The sequence below is a fragment of the Ursus americanus genome, chromosome 18 (genome assembly GCF_024610735.1).
Source record: "Ursus americanus isolate L20-20 chromosome 18, mUrsAme1.1.p, whole genome shotgun sequence".
Lineage (NCBI taxonomy): Eukaryota > Metazoa > Chordata > Mammalia > Carnivora > Ursidae > Ursus > Ursus americanus.
Window position 1 is genome coordinate 21,291,052 of NC_142144.1, and position 17,853 is coordinate 21,308,904.

Genomic DNA, 17,853 nt, shown 5'->3' on the forward strand with positions numbered 1-17,853 from the left:
AAGAAAGGATAATGTTCTGTGCCACATTCCTTTGTTTTTGATGAAAATCTAGTAACAAAATGATTAGGTTTGCTCATTCATTAAAGAAAATACAGTTGTTAGATGTTCTTGGTGTTTCCATATTAAATTTTCAAAATATATATTCTGTCCTCTTGTGTGCATCTTCGTATGTAAAATATTCTAATTGGCATAATTGTCGTAAGATCCAAATATCTTCCAGATTCACCTGAACATTGCAAGCCTTTTTTTTTAAAGCAGTAGATACAATATATACATTTAGAGCAATAGCAGTATATACAGTATTGTGTGTGTGTGTGTGTGTGTGTGTGTGTGTGTGTGTATAGAAGGGTTATTTAGTTGTCTTCGGAAGGGCTCACTGCTTCCCACCTTTCCTCCAGCAAGCCTTTTAAAATAAGTCCCCATCTCTGTCTGACCCTTTAAGTCAAGAAGTGAAGATCACTAGACTCAATTCTCCGATCGCCAAGAAAGTTAAAATCTAGGCAAAGTTGAAGTCAGAGAACTTCCCATTTATTTTTTTTAAGATTTATTTATTTGAGAGAGAGCATGCACAAAGGGAGAGTGAGAGGGAGAAGCCAACTCCCCGCTGAGCAGAGAGCCAGATGTGGGACTTGATCCCAGGACTGTGAGATCATGACCTGAGTCGAAGACAGACCCCTCACCAACTGAGCCACCCAGGCACCAGAGAAGTTCCCATTTAAAGTGTTGCCTTCAGGGATGCTTGACTGGCTCAGTCGGAGGAGTGTGCAACTCTTGATCCTGGGGTCATTAGTTTCCTAAGCCCCACACTGGGTGTAGAGATTATATAAATACATACATATATAAATACTTAAAAAAAAAATAAAGTGTTGCCTTCATAAGTAAAAATTTAAAACAAATCACTAAGAAAATATTTGCAACCTACATAATAAAAAAAAAATTACATTCCTAATATACAAAGAATCCTACAAATTGATAGGAAGAAGACAACCTAATAGAAGGGTGGGCAAAATACATGAACAGATATTATACTGAAGAAACAAAAATAGCCAATAAACATTTGAAATTATATGTAGCTTCATTACTCATCAGGCAAATGCAAAGGAAAACAGATCACCTATCAGGTCAGCAAAATTTTTGAAAATTAGTAATATTCAATGTCAACAAATTGAAGAAAGAACACTTTCTTACACTGTTGGTACAACATTTTTGGAGGATAGTTTATATTTTTTTAATGGATGGTTGTAGGTTTCTAATTACTCTGGTATTTATATTCCATTATTTTTTAAAGATTTAATTTTTAAAATGTCACAATTTCTAATAAAGTTATATTCTTTGCAACTATTCGGTTATTAACAAAACTTTTATATGTCACCTCTAAAATGGAGGTATTGGGTTTTTGACATTATTGTAGGTGGTACACCAGCAAAAATGTTTGAAGACCACAAGCATACTCTTCTTTCCTGGCTTCTGAAATTATCACCCGATTACTACCAAAATTGACCTGTACTTTCTTAGATCCAAGAGGCACGCAGACATCACCCTACTTGACTCCTCTTCAGTGTCTGATACTGTTAATCATGCCCTCCTTTTTGAAACAGGCTTAACACCACCTCTTACTTTCCTCCTCCTACTCTCCTCTTGCTATTATACTTTTATTTATAGGATGTTTGGTTTTGCTTGGGTATGTAGCGGGTGGAGACTTTAAAGAGAAACTATTTCCGGAAATCTAGTTGGAATTTCTGTTCTACATAAAGTTTTGGCAGGATAGCTTCTAAACTAAGGTAAGGCTAAGGCTTCTCAGCTTGCAGATCTCCTTCATCCTGCCTTTAATCAGCTTCCAGGGGAAAGGAGTTTCTTCATAGGCCATCAACTGCAGCAAGCCTTGAGGCTAGGCTATCAACACTCGTGTCCCTGCTTCCTCATCAAATGGAGTGGAAGTATCTGAGTCCTCCTGTGGGCATTTCTCAATGGTGCTTGCTGTTTAAGGACACATTCTGCCTGGGCCTAGAACAGCCTTTGTCAGAGGTATTGGGAAGCAAGTCTTGTGTTAGAGGAGTCTGGGAACAATGGATAATGTAAGTGAGCTCTGCTTCAGCAGAGCACTCCCTGGGAGCCATGGTCACATGACAGGTTGGGGTGATCCATAGAAACCCAAAGGGTCTGGTTGGGCCCTTGTTAGGAGACCAAAAGTGTCAGTCCAGCCTCCAAGATCCTCTTCCAAACACCCCATCACAAGGAATTATTTGGAACAGACTCAACTTCTTCCACCCTCTTATTTTTTGTGGTAACACCTAACATAAGATCAACCCTCTTAGTAAATTTTTCAGAATATAATACAATATGCTAACCATGGGCACTATGCTGTAGAGTAGATCTCTAGGACTTGCTTATCTTATATAAGTGAAAATGAGTTTTTTAATGGAGATTTTTAAAAATGCTTATTGTGTTAAGATGGAGAATGGACCATGTTTAAATGTTGACAGAAAAGATCCAATAAAGTATTTGAAGATAAAGGAGAAAGGATAATTGATAGTGTGATTTCAGAGAAGGTGAAAGAGATCCAGAGAACAAATAGCAGGGTTAGAAGAGACACTTGAATTTTGATTGAATGGAAGAGATTCAGATCACTTAGATTTAGAAGTTTAGTGGCCAGAAGTTAAGGGAGTTTCCACATGATGGCTTCTATTTTCTCTATATAGTAACACTAATTAGGCTAACAGATATTTTCATTTATTTATTTATGGATTTATACAATTTTCAAAGTGTAAATGTCGCCAGAAATTGAGATGTTTCTGCAAGTTATACATATATATATTGTGTGTACACAATATATATATATAAAATTTCTTTTACAAAGTTCTACAAGGACTTTTTTTTTTTTTTTTAAAGATTTTATTTATTTGACAGAGATAGAGACAGCCAGTGAGAGAGGGAACACAAGCAGGGGGAGTGGGAGAGGAAGAAGCAGGCTCATAGCTGAGGAGCCTGATGTGGGGCCCGATCCCACAACGCCGGGATCACGCCCTGAGCCGAAGGCAGACGCTTAACCGCTGTGCCACCCAGGCGCCCCTCTACAAGGACTTTTAAGAAAAAATTTCACTTCCCACTTCTAGCACTCGATTTCACAAGCAAACAAAAATCCATGACGCCTTAAAACAAAATCAGACACAAAATGTTGCTATCATAGAAAATGATGAATTAAGCAGAAATTTTATTTCCAAGCTCATCAAAGATTATTACAAACACAAATAATCCTTTTAAAAGTGTCCCAAATTAAATCAAAGGCACATCATCAAAGCAAAATAATCGTGACACGAAGAATTCATTTAGGTTGTAGTATTTTCACATTATTTTGTTTTTAATCATTTGCAATGTTCTAAAGATCACATTTAAACATTTTTTTAAAGACATGAAATAATGTAGGTTTTGTGTGTGTGTGTGTGTGTTTTAAGTACAACCACAACTATAAAATACAGGAACTTAAGAAGACAAACACCAAATCTTCATACACAGGATGGGGCAATCTAATACACAACACAACATGAATCTTTCCAAACAAGTTTGCTAAGAAACAGCTCCCATGTTTAGTTACAAATAAAACAATCTCCTCATTTAGAAAAATCAAGACATCATTTGATTAATAAAGCCTATTCTTCCCCCAGTTTTATACTTGTTTGTCTTCATTTAGAAACTGTAAATTCAGGAGAAAAGAACAAGTTTTGTTATGTATGGTATAAAAATCTTAGTAACAACAAATTACAAATATTCAATTTTCTAACAAACAAAACGTTTGCCTTCCCAAAATGTAAACATCCAGTAAATAAAACAAATATTCCAGGTATAGAAACACTAGTAATTTGCTTATGAAAGAGGTGTATTTGGTGGTAACATTTTTGTTTGTCTTAAATATAAAAGCACTTTACCAAAAGAGTCTGGCCATTATTATCTAAAGTCTTTCCCCTCACCCAGTTTCCTTATCTGAGTAGAAACTCATCAATTTCCATAGAATTTTGGCTATAGGACCAGGCCAAGGAAAGGTCTGAAATATCTAAAAGTCATTTGGCTGGAGAAAAGTGTTTTCTTGAGACTTGGAGGCAGTTAGTTATTCATCACTTTGCGCTTAAAAGCATTCCTCAGTGAACTTCTTCCTTACTGGAAAGAGAATTGGTAGGTTTTCCCGTTAGTAAGACATACATAAAATTAACTAGTGGTCATTTCAGGTCACTTTAGTGTTCTCAAAGTAGAAAGTAACAATATAAAAAACATCCAAGCTACATTGTTGAATGAGTAAGACCCATGAAGGTGCTCTGTAAAAAGGAAAATACTATGCCACCATAAGACTATTATTTTAATACCATAAATGTGGACATTTTCCATTAAAAGGTACAGTAGTACCTGATAGCATGATTACTTCCTTCTGTTAATATGAATAATTTCCTTTTGCAAATATGTGAAAAAGGGCCTAAGATGATTACTTACTGCAGGAAAACCCCCAGAATACATAATTTGAAATATGTTGGCCCCCAAAGACTCCAGTAATCTATGCCCTGACCTCTTCCAAAAAGGGGGGGAAAAAATGAAAATGTGAATGAAACACAACACATTAGGACCCATGAAATTTCTAATATGCCACCACAGAGGTATTTTCATTTCAGTAATCAATTTGTAAAGCTCTTTGAACTCTACCCACGCTTTTCCCTAGTAGCTACATTTCTTCCTCTATTAAAACAAATATATTCTGAAAGCCTCTGAAAGAAATCACAGCTGGTGGTAGGAACAAGTCTCCTCTGGGGAGTCCTTAGTCCAGAGAGCAGCAAGTCTCCTTGATAGCACCAAGCAGCAAATCACAACTCTGGGATGGTGTTAGGACAGAGATGGGGGGATTAAGGTCATGAAATTACTATCAGCCAATTCAGTTAAAGAGCTCAAGTATATAAGAATATTAACATCCCATGAGTTAGTGCCCAAGAGGATTGAGACTCTCTTAATGAGATGTATTCCACAAGCATGCTGACTAGAGTCACCCTTCAGGTGCGTTTTGCTGTTTCTTATTTTAATTTCCCCAACAATAGTAGATATTCAAAACTCAGGTACCCAATCGCTTGGGAAGCCCTGTGATAATGCCATGGCCCCAAGATAGCAGGGTGTATCATTTACTCACCAGCCTTTAGAATAAAGCACAGGATCTGGGCTCCCGGAAGGGGTTGCTTCCAGCTGGAACACCTACCAGCAGGGCATCCTTGCAGGCATTCTGCATGCAGTACTGTTGAAGCTCTGCAGCTGCCTGCGAGACCTGAAACAAAGGGACAACAGCTTGACGCGCTGCTCACAGCCAGAGCCATCCAGCAGCCATTTGAAATTCTGAAAAATGATCCTACAACTTGATAAAGGTCCCACACCTTGTGATCAACAAAAGTGTCTTTTTTGCTGAAAGTTCTAATAACTGAACTCAAAAGAGGAAATATTACAATTTCCATGATTTAGGATATTTCTTATTCATTTGCTTCTTCAATAAAGGAACAATAAAGCTGTATCTTTGATCCATTTAGAATCCTAAGTTTTGAGAATAAATTGGTAAAGAAATAGTGCTTCCTTTACAAATTTTCACTTATAAAGAGTGCATTTATATAGTCAGGTTTGCCATGTGAGCAAACTGTTTTGTTTACAAAGCTGGAACCTTATCCAGTCTGCCCAAAATAAGACAAGTTTTCTCCACCAAGCTTTTGAGGCAGGATAGCTTATTGGCTAAGAGTGCAGCCTCTGGAACCAGAATGCCTGGACTGAAATTCAGCTCCATCATTACCTGTATGATCTTGGGCAAGTTAACTTAATTTCTCAGTTTTTGTTTTCTCACCTGTGAAATGTATTTTTAGTACCTGACTCAGTGAGTTGATGAGGCGATTAAATGAGCTAAATGCATGTGAAACACTTAGAATAGTGTTGACACACAGTCAGCAATACATTTGTGGCCAACTACAAAAACAGTCACAATATTTTGCAAAGCTCCTCTCACCAGGAAGTAGAGTCTTTACCTAACACCCCTTGAATCTGGGTTGGCCTTGTGACCTGCTTTGACCAGGAAAATGTGGCAGAAATAATGGGCAAGTTCTAAGCCCCAGGTCTCAAGAGCCTTTGCAGCTACCTCTCTTGCTGTAGTTGGAACTGTAAGACCATCCAATGAGCCCAGGCTTGCCTACTGGAGATGTTGTGGGAAGAATCAGTGAGCCAGCTCCTGCCACCTGCCTACAAACCTCCCGACAGGTACGTGAGGCCAACCTAGATCATCCAGGTACCAACCAACCCTGCATTTGACTGCAGATGCATGGAAGAGCCCAGCAAAGATCAGCAGAACTACACAGTTCAGCCCAGCTCAAATTGTTGACCTAAGAACTACGGATTAATAAATGTTGCTTTAAATCACTAAGTTTTAGAGAAGTTTATTAGGCAGCACTGATAAATATTATTCTGCCTTTCTTCTTAGCCTCCATTTGATGCAGATTTGTACATTGAGGCTTTCCTCACATTCCGTTTTATGTGTACTGAGAAGGTATTTTGTATAAAATCTCACTCTTATTGTACAAAAATGGTTCCAATTGCTGTTCAAGTATTACCACTAGTTTGTGTTAATTTTCCAAGCTTCTAAATAACTGGAAAATCAACTCCTTATGTTATAACTGGAAAATCAACTCCTTATGTTACAGTTACCATCTAGTTTCCAGAATGCTTTAGGAATTTCGGTTTCATAATGTAATAACAGTTTTTATTACATAAATATAAAAACATAATATAATATTATCAAACTAATATTATAATTTCATGTTAATTATAATTGGAATTAATGGTTATATACAACAATTATTAATTCACAAGGAATTTAGAACCAACTATGCTCATGCTTACTATCTCTCCATCAGAGAGAACAGATGAACTTACACATGATGGGTAGAAAGAGACTATCTTCCAGGACCCCTGGAGAAATGGGACTAAATGGACCCTCGCCTAAAGAACATGAGCAAAAAGTTAAGCTGAGTGGATATGCAGAGAAAATAAGAGAAGAATAAAAGTGGTCAGCATTTCTCTAGTACTTTTATAGGAAAGAGACTTTGGGGGTGGAGTACAAGCCCAAACGCTTAGAAGCTGTCATTTGCCATGGGAGGTAGTATACCCAAATTATATGGCTTTCCTTGGTTTGAGTCCACGCTCACCATGCAACTTCTCAGAGATTTCTCCAAAACAGAGAAGGGGCCCTTGGAAGGATATCGAGTATTCCAATCACTGGGAAAAGATGCCCTCCATTATAAGCTAGGAAACTGGTGTCCTGGTTTATTTATTAGTTAGCAAGTCTGCTAAAGAGAAGACATCTTTGGGTGTGCTGAGAGCATCCATTCATCAATGAGCCCTGAAATGAGGCAAACTAGACCCTGCAACGTTGTGACTCCCTGGGGTGCTGCCTGAGAGAAGCCCACCAAACACCTGAAACCACACTATCATGAAAATACCCCACAAATAAGGTATTATCTGTGTGACCTTGAGCAATTCACTTGAATTCTTTGGGTCTGTTTCATCACCCGTAATTATTTTTGAAATGTAGAAAATATCTTGCCTAGCTACTCCACAGGGTAGGCAGGCTTCTGGCCCACAGCTCTCCTTTCCCTCTCAGGTGCCAACATCATCCTGAACACTTTCAACAACCCCAGTTTCAGTTCCCTGCCTTCCTTTCCTCAGACAGCCTTCTCCTCAATGCCAACAATTACAGCCAACACCTATAACCGCTCCACATCTGAAATTTTACACTTCAACTTCCTACTTTCTGACCACATCTCTCCTACCCATCCAGAATGTTGCTTCCTGTTCTTTGACCTCAGGGAGAAAACCTCCTCCCCTTTTGCCAGGCCCACCACCAGGAGGCCAGCTCAGTTCCTTCTCTATCCAACCTGTGTTTAAGCCTCTTTCTGGCCAACCCCTCAAGCTCCTTGCCCTTTGTCCCCCCTCCATCTTTGTGGTATACCGCCTCTGCTAACCCAATAGTTGGATCAACTCAGATTCCTGGGTGGCTAAATGCTAGTGGAGAAAAAAAAAAAAAATCCACAAGCAGGGCAATCAGTCTCCAATCTCAAAGTAGCTGGGTCTTCAGGGTCACAAGGTTTCTATGGATGTGCCTGATAGGGGCTTCTCTCCAATTCCCAACGGCCCTCTCCTCCACCCTCACTCTTGTGACTCCATTAGCTCCGTCCCCTCTGCCCTAGAAGAAAACTTGGCCTTCTGTTTCACAAAGAAAACTGTCATCATACAAGTCCTTAAGTCCATATGTCTAAAATCATCTATCTTCACGAAGGTCCTGATCTCTTTTCTTCCTATCTCAGAAGGCGGCCCTCCAATCCCATGTTCCCATAGGCAGACTGTCTGTCTCCTCTACCTCCAATTCCCCTTCTGTAGTTGGTCCCCCTCAATCTAAAAATAATTTGTTTCTTTCCCTCAACCTCAAAATAAGGCTTTTTCATTTCCTAAATTAAAAAAAAAAAAAAAGGTTGTTTCCTCTTTAAAGCCAGATCTCTTTTTTAAAAAGGCCTGTATACCCTATTACAATCTAGATTCTGCTTCTACTACTACATATGTTACGAAAACCTCTTCTGCATTCCATAACTCTCTACACCTTGTTTTAGAATCTCCACTTACGGTCCGAAATTATTTTACTTATTGGTTAATGCGTTTATTGATGATCTCCGCCACTATTATCACATATTCTCAGTGTCTACAATAGTGCCAGCTGTAGAGAAAAGGCAGTATGGAGGTACACGGAATATCCACAGCAGTGTTCATTCATACACTCGGACATACATTCTACAAATAATGCCACCCTAGTCGCTCCCCACAATACGCAACACACGCTTTTCAATCAACTGAAACATTAGACATAGTAACTAAGCCCTACATTTTTGAAATCCCCTCCTTCCTTGCTTTCTCTTGGTTCTCCTCCCCTCTTAGCCATCTTTTGGCTGGCCCTGGGTTCCACACTCTGGTCTCTTCGTTAATGCACTTTTTTTTTACTCCCACACATTCTAATGACCTCTTTCAGCCTTGTTCTCTGAGCCTGGATAGCTCGGCGAAGTCCACGTGCAACACTGAACTCCTCGTCCCGCGAACCCGCTCTGCCTCCTCTCCGCCAGCGCGAAGGGCAGCGCCCTACACCCTGTCACCACGCCAGAAACCTGAGCCCCGTCTTCCTCCGCGCTTTCGCTCTCGTCCCATCAACCCTTCACTAAGGCCGGTCCTCGTCGCCGCCGCAGACTGGGACCGCATCCTCCCGCAACAGCCCAGTCAGGCCGGCCGCGCGGCGCCCGCATCCGTGGTCTGCGCGCGCGCGCCCCGCTCCGCAGCCCCCACCCCGCCCCCACCCCGAGTCCGGGTCCGCACGGGCGACTGGGAAACGCTCCCGGGGCACTCGGCCCGGGCCACGCTCCGGAGGGCTCGCCCGTCTCCCCCGGCCCAGCAGGCCCGGCTTCCTCTCACTGGCCGCATCCCCGCCGAGGTCGGGCAGCTGGCCGGGACCGGGCCGCCGTCTTCACGGCCGCCCAACCACGACCCAGCCGCGGCGAGGGGCAGCCGGCCTCTCCCCTCACGTCTCCCGGGCGGCGGCGGGGGCGCGGTTACCGCGCCCCGAGGAAAGGGCGCCGCCGCCCGCCTCACCTTGATCCTCTCCACACCGGCCTCCAGCTTGAGCTGCTCCACCAGCCGCTGCAGGGCGTTCACGCTGGCCCCGGAAGACATGGCGGCGGCGCTGGGCTCCGAGGGCGGGGGAGCCGGGCTGCGGGAGCCGCGAGGCCCCGAGCGCGAGCACCGCCCCGGGGCGGGGAAGCCGCTGCGCCCGCCCCGCCGCCCGCTGCCCCGCCTCTCCCAGTGGCCGTCCCCCGCGCGACCGGAGCTGCAGGTAAGCGACAGTGTCGGGTCCCGAGTCGCCTGACACTTAACTCTCTCTGCTCTCGGAACGTGGAGAGTACCCGCACCTGCGCCTGGACGCGGAGCCGCGCGGTGGGCCCATCTCCTCAGCGCGGCGGGGCTTTTGGAGGAGCGGGCGCGAGCTGCGGGTGGCGGCGGGGACCCTGGGGCTCGGGAAGGTGGAGACGCACTCCTGAGAAATCGGCACTGTGACTCCGTGTGGCTGGAGCCCAGGTGGCAAAGGAGTTGATGAAGTAAGCTCGCGAAGGCTTCCGTGCCTTGCTGTAATGAGGGTGGGGGAAGAGGGGGACGGTTGGCAGGAGCCCCATGCAACGGTGACAGGTCTGTGAGTCCCCTGTTACTGTTCCGTGGGAATCCCGTCAGTTGACTCGGTAGGTAAGTGAGGTAAGCAGGGCTCAAATCCCAGGCCTTGACATCTTTGCGGAACCTATAGAAGAAAATCAAATTCAGCCTCCCCGCCCCCCGTCCCATCTCACCACTTTATGTATGTAACATTGTTTCTGTTGTGCTGCATTCTTTTTTTTTTTTTTTTTAGATTTATTTTATCAGAGAGAGAGAGAGAGAGAGCAGGGGGAGGGGGAGAGGGAGAGAATCTCAAGCAGACTCTGCCAAGAGAGGGCCTGGATCCCAGGACTCTGAGATCATGACCTGAGCCGAAGTCAGACTCTTAACTGACTGTGCCACCTAGGCGCCCCTCTTTTTTTTTTTTTTTAATTATTTTTTTAATGGTGTACATTAGTTTGTTCTACAAAACCGGCATCATTACTATATGTAAAATGTATGTCTTGCGTTAATTTTTTTCACTTAATGTATCGTGAATATTGCCTTTATTGTTGTATACCATTGTACAGTAGTAGATCCTTGAGCAACACAGGCTTGAACTGTGCAGGTCCACTTATACATGTTTGTTTTTTTTTTCAATACAGTACTGAAAGTATTTTCTCTTCCTTATGATTTTGTTTTTGTTTTTTTTAAGATTTATTTATTTATTTATTTATTTGAGAGAGAGAGAGAGTGGAGAGTCAGAGGGAGGGGAGGAGAGAAGCAGATTTCCCATGGACCATGGAGCCCAACTGCGGGCTCCATGTCAGCACCCTGAGATCACCATGAGAGCCAAAACCACGAATCAGTAGCTCAACCAACTGAGCCACCCAGGCACCCCCTTCCTTATGATTTTCTTAACATTTTCTTTTCTCTAGCTTTATTGGAAGAGTACAGTATATATTACAGCATACAAAATATGTGTTAATCAACTGTTTATGTTATTAGTAAGGCTTCTAGTCAACAGTAGTCTATTAGTGGTTAAGTTTTGGGGGAGTCAAAATTTATATGTGAATTTTTGACTGCATTGGGTCAGTGCCCCTATTCCCCCGTTGTTCAAGGGTCAACTGTATATGTCAGAACTCGTTTGAATCGAGTAATGCAAAAAGGTAATATAGTGACTTAAATAACTGAAAAGCCCAGGGACTTTAAAGTAGTGGATTTAATTGCCCGAATAGTAGCCTTTGGGGCTCTCTATCTTTTGGCTCTGTTTTTTCTGGGTGTTGGCCTCACTTTCTTCAGTGGTAAATAGACTCTCTCTAAAAGGTGCTGTGAAGGAAGTTTCGTTCCATGCTTTCATTGTCCCAACCTAGCAAACTCAGGAGCAAGAGCGCCTCTTTTCCTTCTCATTGTTCCAACAAAAACCCCCATATTGAATCTTACCAACCTTATTCAGTCATGTGCCCCCCCCCCCCCGAACCAATCATTATTTGAAAGCAAGCATTATGTAGGGTTGGAATGCCCAGATTAGCTGTGCCTGGCCAGGAGGAGGATGAGGATGCCATTTAGGACTGAGGCACTCATTCCCCCAGCTGCTGGGAGTAGCTGCAGCTGATGCCTCAGCTAAGTCCCTCTCTGGGAACTGCCCTTAGCTGACAGGCATCCCTCCCAGTGTCAGCACTCATCCAAATTGATGTGGGATGTATAAGACCTGAACCCCAATCCCCTTGCCTCAAGTTGGAACAACACTGAAAGATGATCCCAGCTCCACAGCTCCTTGCTGGGATCATCTGAGGCCTTTATGGCAACTACTTCACAGTTCAATTCCACCCTCTGCCCACATCCCCACTCCCTAGCCTCTCCCTCAGGTGTTGATTTTGACACTCCCCAGTAAACTTTCTGCATGAAAATCTCTTAGAGTCTATTTCTCTGAGGAACCCAAGCTAAGACACCCAAACTACATGGACTGAGGGGGGTAGGGGAAGAGTGGTTCCCTAAAGGAAACCCAAGATGCTGATACCGGAAGGGGGCCGGGAGCAGTCAGAAAAGATATACCCTACATCTATTACTTTTAATGACTGCATGATATTCCATTGTAGAACTGCATCATAACGTACCTACTGCCTGATTACTTAACACTGCAGTGGCCTCCTTAAACATACAGCTTTGTGCATGTTTGGTTTTTGGGGGGCAGTTTTTTGGATCCATTCCTAAAAGTGGAATTGATGGACTAAAAATATAAACGGTTTCTTACACTTTTTCCAACTTGATCCTCCAGAAGGTGGTAGCAGTCAATTGCTGTTTCCACCAGAACACTGCTTATTTCTCTGCACCCTCACAATTCTATGTTGTGGTTCTTTATCTTTACTAACCTAGTAGATGAAATATGGCATCTCACATCTTTTAAGCATCTTAAGTGTTGAGACTAAACATTTCTTCTTTTTATTTTGTGAGCTATGTGTTCAGTCTTTGCAGTGTTAAAGTTTTTCTTATGATGAGCAAATTTGCAAATGTTAAAGCCCTCTCTAGTGACAAGTTTCCTTACCACAAAGAACTTAAATTACATTTAAGTTAAAAGATGAAACTACATGTTAGAAACATTACTAGGTTGGTGAGTAAGGTGGAGCAGAAAGGTCATGTGTCAAAAAAGTGTGGCAAAGAACTCAGAGCAAAGACAGACTGGAAGGGTTAGGGAAAGCTCCCGTAAATGGCAGGACCAAGACTTTGAAAATATGAATCTTGCACATGGCACCAAGGACAGGGGAAAGCATTCCAACGAGGGGAGAGCAGGCCATGTATATATGGAATGAATAAATGAATGAATTAAAGAATGGAGAAGGCTCTAGTGAGCAATAGAAAATACAAAGCTGTTAAGACTCAAAGTCACAGAAAACCTCAAAAGAAACAGAAAAGTTTGTAGCAAACAGCGGCATAGCCACATGGTAACATATTTTAGGAATATTAATCTGGAATGAGGATACGAAATGAACGGAAAGTGGAGAAACAAAGACTTCAATAATGATTTTGTTTTGTCTTTTTGGTGGAGAGAGTGGCTGGAATGAGGCCCTAGGTAGAACTACGAAGGTAGGATGGAGAATAAATTTAAAAGACTTAATCAGGCATATTCCATGGCAGTTATAAAATGCAAAGGAAAGGGGATAAAGGTTCTGAAGCAGAGAGCAGGCTAGAACTGGAGCCTGTGACAGATGTTAGGAAACAGGCCTAGGTTTGAAGGGAGGAGTAAAGAACAAAGATGAGTTTGGCTTAGGAGAAACCAAGTCTTCAGCTGTAATGCTATGTGCCTCTAGGCTGTTAGAAATGTTAAGTGGCAAGATGTTCATATGGGAGACATCTGCACAGCACAATGACAGCCGAAGCAGTGAGATTATCTCCAATTAGAAAAGGCAGCTTTGGGGCCACCCACAGTGAGGGGACACATAATGTAATACTTGTGTATCAGCCATAGGTAGCAGAAAATGTTTAGAGATGTGTCCCATATCCCTCTTTCATGCTGTACACACCCACCACTCCTGCCCACTTCCATATGATTGATTGTGCTACTCTTGGAGAGGAGTGGTCTGACTTGGAAAGAAACAGCAAGGTTCAAGCATAGTGCCTCCCACAGTGATCCATGGACAGACAAGTTTGGTGCCACTGACCATCTGTGTTTTGCTTTATACTTTACCAAAATGTCTTCTCATCCATTATTTTTGCATCATGGAACTTCAGAGTGAAGAGACCTTCATATAATGTAATCCATCCCAATTTTAGAGATGAGGAAACTAAAAGCCACTAAGGAAAGTGACTTACGTAACATCTCACAAAGTGGGAATAGGGAGAAGAACTTTCATTTTAGCTTCCAAGAAAAGTCACTGCTCATCTGGAGTAGAGTCTGTTCCCACAGATGTAGTTATTTCTAGAGCTCTGAAAGTAGGTGAGGCCCAGGGCCAGAGAATCCTTTCCTGCTAAAATGCACAGATCACCAATATATTATTATAAACATTTGTTATACATTTTTTTCTTGGTTAAAATAAGAACTTATAATACACGTCAAAACCACAATGAGTTACCACCTCACACCTATCAGAACGGCTAAAATTAACAACTCAGGAAACAACAGATGTTGACAAGGATGTGGAGAAAAGGAACACTCTTATGTTGCTGGTGGGAATGCAAGCTGGTGCAGCCACTCTCGGAAACAGTATGGAGGTTCCACAACAAGTTAAAAATAGAGCTACTCTATGACCCAGCGATTGCACTACTAGATATTCATCCAAAGGACACAAACATAGTGATTCGAAGGGGCATGTGCATCCCAATGTTTATAGCAGCATTATCAACAATAGCCAAATTATGGAAAGAGCCCAAATGTCCATCAGCTGATGAATGGATAAAGAAGATGTGGTATATATATCCACTGGAATATTACTCAGCCATCAAAAAGAATGAAATCTTGCCATTTGCAACAACGTGGATGGAACTAGAGGGTATTATGCTAAGCGAAATAAGTCAGTCAGAGAAAGACAAATATTGTATGATTTCATTCATATGTGGAATTTAAGAAACAAAACAGATGAACATAGGGGAAGGGAAGAAAAAAAAAGAGGGAAGCAAACCCATAAGAGACTCTTAACTATAAAGAACAAACTGAGGGTTGATGGAGGGAGGTGGGTGGAGGATGGGCTGAATAGGCGATGGGGATTAAAGGACACTTCTGATGAGCAGTGGGTGTTACATATAAGTGATGAATCACTAAAGTCTACACCTAAAACCAGTTTTACCATATATGTCAACTAGAATTTAAATAAAAACTTGAAATAAAAATATAAGAACTTACTAATTTCCACTGTTTTTAAGAATCTCAGTACTTTTTAGAAATGTCAGTGTCCTTGTAAAGACAAAAGTTTTATTTCCCTGTTATGATGTATACAATTCTTCACTCCTTTGACCTGTATTTTTGTCACCGTTTTACTAACCATGGGCTATTTTTCAGAAAAGGGTCTTCAAATAATTCTTCTCCATAAAAATAACGAGGGGCACAAGTGTGGCTCAGTTGGTTAAGCAGCCAACTCTTGATTTCAGCTCAGGCCATGATCTCAGAGTCATGAGATTGAGCCCCACCTCGGGTTCTGCACTCAGTGGGGAGTCTGCTTGAGATACTCACTCTCCCTCTCTCTGCCCCTCCCCCACTTGCTGGCTCTCTCACTCTCTCAAGTAAATAAATATATCTTTTTAAAAAATGATATATATGATATATAATGGGAAGGTATGTCTTTCCGCCAACGTTATGTCAAAATGACAATATATACCTTCAGTTTTCTAAAATGATTTAAAAGAAAAAGGAAACACATTAACAACTGTATTTCATGTGACAGTATAATGTACCATAAAAAAACTATTTCACTTCTTATACCCATTGCATTATTTTTAGAACTTAGTGTAATGAATCAGGAGCTAGAGGCTCACTGGCAGGTTTGTAGGTGCAGCTTCTCCAGAGATTTTCACAGGCATTTTTGAGACTTTGGGAGGCAGCAGAACTTAGGGCTACTTGTCTTTTTGAACAGCTGTTCCAAGCCTGCCTCTTTATCTCATTGACAGTGTCCCTGCAGTAAATATAGGCCGTAAACTAGTTAAGTAGCTGATGCTGTTTGTTGTCCCTGAAAGTACAGTCTTTCTTGAGTTGTCATCTCAGCTGCTTCAACTTCTACCTCAAAGGCAACAAGGGGCAGGTAGCTGCCACTAAAATACACAATTCCAGTCCTAAGAGGCATCACTTTTCCACTCTATCACAGTACCTTGCCCAAGGTAAGGGATTCAAATACCTATTAAAAGAATAAAGAAACAAGGGGTTTGTAATCATCACTAAACACACTCCTATTAACGTGGATTTTAACAAATGAAAATGACTCTTCCTTGTTTCCTCTAAAAGCAAGAAAACCCATTTATTGAGCACTTAACATACACCAATACTTTACCCCTATCTTGTTTAATTCCCACATGAATCCTGTGAGGTAGTTAGTAACTGTACTATTAAAAATGGGACTTGGTGTTATACACAAATAATGATTCATGGAACACTACATTAAAAACTAATGAAGTATGGTGACTGACATAACATAAATAAATAGAATAATAATAATGATGATGGGAAAATGAGGTTCAGAGGTTAACCTGCCCAAAGTCAAGTTACTGGGTCAGTTACAGAGCCAGAAACGAAATCTTGGTCTATCTGGCTGCAAAGCCTGAGCCCTTCCACTGCATCTGGCTCACTCTTCCTGAGGTTACAAGAGAACTGTCAAATGGGAGGAAGTTTCTCCATCCCTAATGACACCCAGGATGGGTCTGTAAGCAACCCCATTTGTTACTGACCTAAGACCATGTGATCCATTCCATACATAATTGTCAGGGATACTCTGAATCCTTTAAATACTAAGAATCTGATTAAAGTTTACAACTAATTAGGTAGCCTTTTTAATACCCATAACATTTCTCAATTGCAGGTAATCTAATCTACTTTGGACCCTAAACCTATATGAGTTTGCAGGCTATATTAGAATGTTAAATCATAATTATCTAAAAAGATCCCCTCATTTCACAGATGAGAAAACCAGAAAGGTAAAATAATTTGTTTAGCAAATTTTTTAAGAATTTTATTTATTTATTTGACAGAGAGAGAGCACGCGCACAAGTGGGGGGAGCTGCAGGTAGAGGGAGAAGCAGACTCCCTGCCAAGCAGGGAGCCCAATGTGGGGCTTGATCCCAGGATCTTGGGATCATGACCTGAGCTGAAAGCAGCCACTTAACCAACTGAGCCACCCAGGCACCCATTGTTTAGCAAATTTTATTTAGTTATTAGGTTCTAGAGTTGGCCTTAACCCACACTTAAATGTGAAGAGTATTGCATTTTGCAAATAAGATTAATTATACTCATCCATATACTAGTTTGTGTCAATACCAGTATTTATCTCCCTCAAATGCGCAATTGCAACTCAACAGAGATCATATCTAACTTAATGTCTTAAAAGTAGCTAGATCTATTTATAATAATGTCTAATAAAAGCCATTTATCTTTACTTTTCACAAAACTTTCGGTTTGGGGCCAGTAGACTGGTTCATAATACTAGCTGAATGTTAGCTTAGCTTAGCGATGCCTTCCAGTCAAGCAAAATCTCTCCAAGGTTTGGAAGTTAAACGTTTATTGCCCTGTCCAAAGTAAAAACAAAACAAAACAAAACAAAAAAGAAAATGAACTATGATTTTTCTAAACATAAATTCAATAGTACTAAAATACTTGTTAATTCTCTAATCTCAAACTCTTTTTTCATGTAACATTTAAAAATCCTATTTACCAATTGTAATTATTTTTTTTTAAAGATTTTATTTATTTATTCGACAGAGATAGAGACAGCCAGCGAGAGAGGGCAGGGGGAGTGGGAGAGGAAGAAGCAGGCTCATAGCGGAGGAGCCTGATGCGGGGCTCGATCCCAGAACGCCGGGGTCACGCCCTGAGCCGAAGGCAGACGCTTAACCGCTGTGCCACCCAGGCGCCCCACCAATTGTAATTCTTAAGACTATATGAATATGAGCAATGAAACAGCAACCTCTGATTTGCAGAACTTGGAGAATTCATAAAGA

The 17,853-nt window shown here is 41.6% G+C and overlaps 1 protein-coding gene across 1 annotated transcript; it reads right to left on the reverse strand.

The window, feature by feature from the left end:
* Positions 1–3,186: 3,186 nt before the first annotated feature.
* Positions 3,187–9,846, reverse strand: GNG10 (G protein subunit gamma 10). Its single transcript, XM_045814789.2, has 3 exons — positions 9,688–9,846; positions 5,162–5,293; positions 3,187–4,152 (listed from the first exon to the last, which is right to left on the reverse strand). Exons 1-2 carry the CDS (start codon positions 9,766–9,768, stop codon positions 5,168–5,170), a joined length of 207 nt encoding a protein of 68 aa, XP_045670745.1. The 5' UTR covers positions 9,769–9,846; the 3' UTR covers positions 3,187–4,152; positions 5,162–5,167.
* Positions 9,847–17,853: the final 8,007 nt, after the last annotated feature.

Coding starts and splice junctions, on each gene's coding strand:
- GNG10 (XM_045814789.2), bottom strand. CDS start 9,768: ATGTCTTCCGGGGCCAGCGTGAACGCCCTGCAGCGGCTGGTGGAGCAG. Junction 5,294..9,687: donor CCGGTGTGGAGAGGATCAAG/GTGAGGCGGGCG, acceptor CCTTTGTTTCAG/GTCTCGCAGGCAGCTGCAGA.